General features: G+C 34.7%; 1 protein-coding gene across 1 annotated transcript; it reads right to left on the bottom strand.

Annotated features, from left to right (window-relative positions):
- Positions 1-1,408: 1,408 nt before the first annotated feature.
- On the bottom strand, positions 1,409-6,637 carry LOC132607160 (enolase). Its single transcript, XM_060321010.1, has 17 exons — positions 6,480-6,637; positions 5,908-5,971; positions 4,988-5,052; positions 4,858-4,905; positions 4,675-4,761; positions 4,498-4,578; positions 4,140-4,241; positions 3,984-4,064; positions 3,216-3,290; positions 3,069-3,131; positions 2,898-2,975; positions 2,529-2,723; positions 2,315-2,365; positions 2,133-2,221; positions 1,982-2,033; positions 1,835-1,891; positions 1,409-1,745 (listed from the first exon to the last, which is right to left on the bottom strand). Exons 1-17 carry the CDS (start codon positions 6,543-6,545, stop codon positions 1,665-1,667), a joined length of 1,335 nt encoding a protein of 444 aa, XP_060176993.1. The 5' UTR covers positions 6,546-6,637; the 3' UTR covers positions 1,409-1,664.
- Positions 6,638-8,850: the final 2,213 nt, after the last annotated feature.

Genomic DNA, 8,850 nt, shown 5'->3' with positions numbered 1-8,850 from the left:
ATTTTGAGGGCCAAAAATTAAAGAGCATCCAAAAGAAGGTCAATCCGCGCAAAAAAAAAAATGAAAATTGTCCTTCGTTAGTATTTGGGCCAGATATGCCTTCTTGTTATGAAAATGGGCTAGATTTGTCTTGTGTAATACGAAAAGGTTCAAATTTACCCCTAAATTTTTAAGAACGTAATTACTGTTTCGGTGGCAGCACAATCATCTTCTACGATACTCAAAGCTTTAATAGTCAAGTCTTTATTCTGCAAGGCAAAATTTAACCTCCTTTAATTACAAACCAATTCGTATGGAACACAAACAAAAATCAGTTGCACCACTAAATAGAATTTTCACCTCGAATGAAAATCTATCGACGTAGCTTCATCATCAAAGTTTCTCATATCTCCAGTAGGATGCCAAAGTTCCACACCGACCTCCTAATGATGAATAAATTAAGGTACATAGAATTCAACTCATAAATCGTGTGCAGTAATATTATGGCGGTTAAGGTGATATTGAAGTGATTGAGAGTCGTTGATCGTCTAGCGATAAAATGTGATTGCAGATAATGATAAGATGAAGGTATGAGAGAAATCATCTAACTAAGCTAGTTTCTTCTATACATTTTTGCATGTTCTTTTTGTTGGCGTCATTGGAGTGAGATGTGATAGTGGAGCAATGGTAAAATAGCGTCTAGTGCAGAGAATCAATTGTTCTGATAGTGCTCAATTTAGAGGGATGAAGGATGGCGGTATAGAAAAATGATGGTCAAATATGTTTTATTCACAAAGTTTAAGGGAAAATCTAGATCATTTCGCATAATAAAAGGCCAAATTTGGTCATTTTCCATTTAAAAAAAGGCTCTCTTGATCGTTAGTCAATAAGGACAAATCTAGCCTATTTTACTAATGACAAAGGTTAATCTCATCCCGGACAAGCTGGGAACATTTCTCAACGTTGAATGGGCAAATTTCAACATTTTCCTAATTAAGGATTATAGAGGATCTACTATTTTTATTTAAATGCTCGATTCCAACATGTACAAATACTTTTTTTTATCAAGTATCGTCTAATTACTACAATCTCTCTATTTTTTCATTTTCACAAACTAAGATTTATTATGTATATAGTTGTGTAGGTGTCATTAAGTTTTACGCTATTTATTGAAAATTGTCGCGAGTCATTTATTTATTTTGGTTGAACTTGAAAGCATAATGTAAGTTCTCAAATTAATGAAAATAAATCATTATCATGTGTTCAAGGAAAATTTCTCTCACAATAATATTTGAATAGATTATAAATTTGTTCTCTACAGAGTTATCACGTACGCCAAGAAGCAATATTAGTGTCAAATCTTTTTCTCTTTCTTTCTGAACAAAGTAGATGAACTCAAAAGGGCAAAACATGGTAAGTGAGATTCATATAACCTGCTCCAACACCAAAACTATTAAAATCTGAATTAGAAAATAACACAATCTCTATTTCTCGATATAGAACCAGCAGTCAAAAATGAGCCGCCATGGCTTATAGGAAACTGTTTCTCAGTTCAGCACTGTTACACACCTCAGAACAAAAAACTGTTAGAGTTGCTATTATTCAAAATACTAGTCATAAACCATGTAGGAGATTACTCATTTGCATGGCCATTTGTTCAGCCAAAGAGGAAGTGCTAGATAAGTTTAGTAAGGCTCAACAGGTACACGGAAGCTTGCTCCAGCATAAACGGCGTCTGATCCAAGTTCCTCTTCAATTCTCAAAAGCTGTGCGAAAAGAATAAAAAATCAGAACTGCTGGATAATTCCATGAATGCAACTTGCTTGATGGAAATAGCTAATGGGATAACTACTACCTGGTTGTACTTGGCGAGACGCTCTGACCTGCAGGGAGCTCCAGTCTTGATTTGTCCCTGAAATTTCCAGGAAAATAATTGTTAACACCAGCAAGTTACAGATTGACAGAGTACATAATCTTTAGAGTGTAGGAATAACAAATTTACCGTTGACAAACCCACGGCAAGATCAGCAATGAAGGTATCCTCTGTCTCTCCACTATGCAAATAACCAAAAAGAACATTAACCAGTTTCATGACTAAAAAAAATGTTTAATTAAGTTTCTAACCATACTGCAGAGATTGATAATCTCCTCACCTGCGGTGACTGGTCATCACACCCCAACCAGCCCGCTTAGACATTTTTACAGCTTCGATACTCTCAGTCACACTTCCAATTTGGTTAACCTGCACATGAAATGAGTAATAAATGATGCAGTCCAATCTCCAGGTCAAAGACGAACCATTGGTAACAAGGATATGACATAGATACAATGATACCTTAAGAAGTAGGGCATTGCAAGCCTTTCCCTCGATTGCCTTGGAAACCCTCTGCACATTCATAACGATCAAATATCTAAGGCTTCAAAGCCACAGAAAGGAACTCAACATGCACAAGAAACAAGTGCTCTATACATTTTCTTTTCCATGGAAGCCAAACGATACAACTCTGAGCAAGGAAGCATCTAGTTTTCGTAAGACAATTCAATCTTACCTTAGGATTGGTAACAAGGAGGTCATCTCCCACGATCTGTACTTTCTCCCCAATTTCAGCAGTGAGCTTAGCATAGGTCTCCCAGTCATCTTGGTCAAATGGATCTTCAATTGAAACAATAGGGTACTCCGACACAAATGACTTGTACAAATCTTTGAGCTGGTCACCCGAGATCTTCTGTGATCCATTATTGTTCTGCGAGGATTAAAAGAAATGAGCAAATATTAGTGCCACTTGAGATTTGACTGGAAAACTACCTCAGAAACGAAGTTAAGTCTCTTCATAGAGATGAAACCCAAGACATAATAGCGAAAGGATGCAAGGTATATTTCCAGCTCCATTTAAAGGGCCTTGCCAGCAAGAACTTACCTCTTCTTTGAAGTTGAGATCATAAGTTTTGTCCTTTCCATAGAATTCAGATGCAGCGACATCCATTCCAATAACAACCTTTGCAGAAAAAAATGTTAGCTTCAGAATTACTTAACAGCAATTGCAAAAAACAACGAAGGGAGTGACTAGAAAAAAAAATTGAAAACTCACTTTTCCAGTATAACCTGCTTTATCAATTGCTGTCTTGAGCAATTCAAGACCCTCCTTATTCTCCTGAAATTTACAAAGCATAATATGTGAATGAACAAGGATAGACATTCGACAGAATAGCATAAACCAGCATAAGATGATATTCACCTGGATATTAGGAGCGAAACCACCCTCATCACCGACATTTGTGGCATCTTGTCCATACTTCTTCTTAATCACAGCCTATAAAAAAAAATGTTACAAGCAAGTACGGGTTGGTTCTAGTTATATGAATCTTCAAGGTCCATGGCACTCCATTTAAGCTGGTCATGGTCCAATATTATAACTTATTAGTTTCTCTAGCACTAGAGTTCTCTATTCTTTCTACTAGCATATAGATCTCTGATAATACTAAATAACTCCTAGTGAAAATTGGACCTAAAGTTAGCATACCAATATGACTAACTTAATCCCAACTAATTGGTATTGCCTATATAGATCTTTTTCCATTGTGTCCTCTTTTGCTAGGTCTTCATGAATCCCAAGGGATAATATGTCATTCTAACAGCTTCCTTTCATGTCATTTTAGGCCTATCTCTTATCCTTTTAATTACATTCAATCAACATGATCTCATACCTACATTCGGGAGGTCACCATGGTTTCACACCTACAAACCGGTGCATCTAGAGGTTGATTCAGGATATGACCAAACCATTTCAAGTGTATGATAGATTGTCAAGAAAATCTCTTTTGTTGGGGGTCCGAGAAGAAAGGAATTCATATTAAAAACATAAATTCCAAAAACGATATGTGTGAAGGAGCCCATAAAAGAAATATCACCCATCTTTCTGAGACGTCGTATTTATGTCAATGGACTGTTTGATTAAAAAAAAGATGAACTTTAAAGGCAATAAAGGTGGAGAACTGTGTCAAACCTTCAAATGATGATATACTTCACAACCCATCTTCATAGCCTCCTTGAAACTAGAAGCTCCAACAGGAAGAATCATAAATTCCTGCAAATAACTATTAATGAGAATCTTTTATCCTAACAGCATTTAACTACATTACTATTCATGAATATAACATGCCTGCATTGCAAGTTTGTTTCCAGCATGAGATCCACCGTTGATCACATTGAAAGCAGGAACCGGCAACACCAACTTCTTGTTACCGGCAAGGTCAGCAATATGCTGCAAATAAAGGAGGCAGTTCAAATTGTGTCATGACCAGAGATGAATCCAATTGTTAGTAGACCTCTAATTTTCACTATTAGTAATGAAAAGAGAAAAGGACGTACCCCCTGGAATTACTCACTATCCAGGAGAAACACGGTGAAGTTAGTGATCTTATCATTTCGAACGAACATCAACCAAAGCACTAATCCACATAAATGGGAATAATGAATTTAAAAGTATACTAAAATTTTGTCCCCCTATGGAAATATACCTTATAAAGCGGAATGTTCTTGACAGCAGCACCAGCTTTGCACACTGCCAGCGACACAGCAAGTATGGCATTTGCGCCAAGCTGGAAAAAGAAGAAGGTAAATGCAGGTAATTTGGTGATTGGTGACCTTCTGACAATAGCAAGTGACTTTAATACTTAAATTTTATTCTCGAATACCTTCTGCTTGCACCAGCCCCACTCATTTTGAGTTCCATCAAGCTGATGAACCATAAAGTTATCAATACCAGTCTGGTCAGTTGCATCCTGCACAATAGTAATAGCTCGCATATCAGATACACTAGTCGTAAAATTTAGAAATATCCCAGACAGAAAGGAAGTTAGTGGAAAAAGAAAACCAACCTTGCCAATGAGAGATGGAGCAATAATTGAGTTGACATTGTTAACAGCCTACATGAGCATAATAGAGGCAAATGAGTGCTCAGCAGCGGACCATATAATCACATCAGGCACTAAAAAATGAAATGCTTACCTTAGAAACACCCTTTCCCAGGTAGTCGGACCCTCCATCCCTCAATTCGAGGGCCTCATAGATTCCTATTAAATGAATAAAGAGATTGAATTCAAGGGAGTCAAAGAAGAAAGGCACAACAACAGAAGAAGAGATAACAACAAGGAACTAAACACTGTTTAAAACTGAGATGAGGTCACAGAAAGATTTGCAGTCTCACCCAAAGCAAACTACTGAGATTCTTGTATTCAATGCCACTAAAAAGGAATTTCACAAATCTTAAAAGATGCTAGAACAATGATGTCACAAAGTTAAGCTGCTGGAATACATTATTTTTATCATGCAAGAGTCGTTTAACTCTTCAGACGAGTTACTGGAAGCACTGATACAAACAAAATGCACCCACTAAAGAAGGCAAAAGGGCAATAACTTCTACAATCATAACAACAACCAATCAATTACAACAAGAAAGGTAAAATCAATGAAGTTGTGAAAGAAATAGTCCTATAACATTTTCTGGCAAGTACAAACTCTCATTTCAATGACACAAACACCATAATCAATAACAATCAATAAACTACACCGCAATTCCAAACGGGGGGGGGGGGGGGGGGGGGGGGGGGGAATTTCAAAATTTTCTATAACAACGTTGCTTGTCTGGATATTTTTCGGCTACTATAGCGAAATACTATTATAGAGAACATACAATATAACATAATATAAAATAAAATAAAAACCATTCCAAAAGAAGACTTGACTATTATAGTGAAATCTTGTTATACAGAGGTCTGACAGAATATGAGAATATGAATTGTTATCCATTCTGCTCCATTGGGACCCATTTAGACACAAAGTACCATAATCAATGCATTGTGAATACTCTAAACTATTCTCGCAGGCTAAGAATTACAATGCATAAAACAGAGTAATATTGTCCTTACCAGTAGATGCCCCACTAGGAACAGCAGCTCTAGCCCAAACACCATTTGACAAATGTACATCAACCTGTTCGGATCGAAATAATGAAGGCGTCATGCGAAAGCTTACAATTGCAAACCTTGACGGCGATAAATTCGATGACAAAGAAAACTATACTAAAAAAGAAGCATAATATATTAATATGGTTTAGCCAACTGGCCTACATATCAAATCAAAAACTAATATAAAAGAATGATGAAAACTATTGAGAGAATAATCTCCCCATAAACAAAACTCTCTTTAACGACTACATTGTGGATACTATTGTTTTCTTTAGTTGTGGGAAGAAAGTTTAAGTCTTCAATTATAGATGTCCGAACTTTTCCTCCAAGAAAAGGGTTACTCAAATATGGAAGCTTTATATTTTCCTTTTGGAAAAAGTAAAATCAACCTACACATAATAACCAAGTACAAAAATCAATTTCCTAACCATTTTTTTGTCACAAGGAACCAAAACACTTTCATGCATTAACAGATGGAGGGGGAAAAAAACAAGAATGTAATAACATGGGAAGCATCGAAAAGGAGAACGAACCTCAACCGTAGGATTACCACGACTGTCAAAGATCTGTCGTGCCTTAACGGATTTAATAGTTGCCATGAATGAGCTTTGGATCTGTGCTTAGTGTATTGGAAGAAATTTTTGAAGGGAGAAGAGAAAGATTTGTTTAATTTGTGAGAAGTTGGGAAGTCATGTGCCATGTATTTGTAGAGAATGCAGGTTAATCAGAGCCGTTGGATAGGCGTGATTAATCTTAACATTGTTTTTGTATTAAAAATAATCAAATAGCCCCACGAAGTTTGAATTATAGACATTTTCTTCCTATTATTATTCTAGGAGAATAGGTCCAAATTTATTCTTAAAGTTTATGAAATGGTCTATATTTGTCATCTGTTAATAGTTAGGGTCAAATATATATCCCTACCATTATAATATCGGTCCAAATATGCTAACAACCGAAGCTTCCCGGTGCATGTGCCTTCCAACTAATAACGGATGGTCCAAATTTATCAGTCCTTAATAGTTGGGATCAAATATACCATTACCGTTACATTATTGTCCAAATGTGCGTTTATTAACTAACTAATGAATTTATCGGCGCTTCGCGCTATAATAGACCTAATTGCATTTACAAAATATTTCTTTATATTAACAAAATATTAAAACTTGTACTGTAATATTGAAAAAATAATGTAAATTGTAAAGCAAGAAAAAATTTCTAGATAATAATTGATTTATGTGCGCTTGTATTAAAAATGTGGTTTTCCTTTGTACAAATAATATATGTTTATAAGTATCTAACTTTATATTTTAGTGCTTTCATAACTTTCTTCTTCTTTTTAGAATCTAAAAGAGGAAACAAAGAAATATGAACCCAAAAAATATACAAAATTGAGTTCATTTGCTCCAAATCCATACAAATCAAATTGTATGAATCTCGTCGTAATTTTCGCATTTTATTTTCTTTTCCCTTTCCCTTTCTTTTATCTTTCTTTCCCCCTTTTTTTCTACTACTTTCTTTTTTCAATTCCATTTCTTCTTCTTCTATAACCTATCTAAGTTGAAAGTTTCTCCTAAAATTCAAGTGCTACATTAAGAAAAAAGTGTGAAATGGTTCAAAAGAGCTTAGACCGAAATTTTCAGCTTCAAGTTGTTTTAGAAGCAGAATAACTTGACAGAAGACAAATTAATTTAATTAATACAATTGGATTTTTCCTTGAAATGAATATACTGCTATTATTTTGGAAATTTGTATAGGCTGAAACATAATTCTCTCATGGCCATTTCACTATTGATCTCTTGAATGAAACCTAAACAAAGAAAGATATAAAGTATAATAGTTTGGTGCTTCATATGGATCGATCTGCGAATATTTTATCGTAAAATTTAAATGAAAATGGAAAGAGTTAATTAATTAGTAAGAAACTTACAGTCGATCGAGTAAGTGAAGCCTTGTAAGTATTATTTTTACAATCAAGGTTTGGGTTAACATATCACCTTCAAAGTATACACCAGCCTTCTTGTCGTCATTTTCATTTTTCACATACCAGGCCATTAAGAAAATGACCCCGTAAATAGTTTCTTAAAGCATAAACTATCCAATCAAACTTGCTTTTCTGCCAAAAATATCGAGGCATTAATCATCATATTGAGATGAACTCTACCTAAAATCAAGTGAAAGAAACAATATTTTTCCTTGAACCAAAAAAGAATGAAGCAAGAAAGAAATAAAGAAATTAAATCAAGAACTGCAAATAAATTTACCGTAGACCGAAATGCATTCAGTCACAAAGCTACAGAAACTTCCAAAGTCCAGCATTTTTATGATATAATTTTGGCTTTCCGTATTAGCAGTTATAGAAACCATTCCAGGTGTAACTAAAGAATTAATGAGAGGATTAAAGCCCAAATTATATTCAAGGTGTAATATTAAGAGATGGTTGTTTCTTTTACGTAATTTTTGATCTTTTAAACGTACGTAAATGGAATAAAAAGATGAGGTAGAAATAAGAAAGAATCTTAAATGCCTTCAGTAATGAATGTAATTAATTATACACTTATTGATAGAGTGATTTTATTTTTCAGCAAATATTTTGAAGGAAATAGTACAAGAGAAAAAGTCAAAAAATTGACAAAAAAAATAAATACCAATGGTGGTCATAAAGAGGTGTCACATCACCTTGTTTATTCCTAGCTTTATATTGTATATAACTAATCGAAGCTTTCGAGCACATGTGCTTTTTTTACCCAGGAAACAATCAAAGTTGCTCTTGATTATGCGAAATAATCCAGATTTAATATGTGTCTGCGCATGCAATTATTTCTTATTAAAAAATTCACATTTTTACCTCAGGTTTATGGTTAATCATAGTAAAGTGCACATAAAGTTCTCTCCTCGAATGTT

This window comes from Lycium barbarum, chromosome 8, assembly GCF_019175385.1.
Source record: "Lycium barbarum isolate Lr01 chromosome 8, ASM1917538v2, whole genome shotgun sequence".
Classification (NCBI taxonomy): domain Eukaryota; kingdom Viridiplantae; phylum Streptophyta; class Magnoliopsida; order Solanales; family Solanaceae; genus Lycium; species Lycium barbarum.
This window is presented reverse-complemented; position numbering and strand designations above follow the sequence as displayed.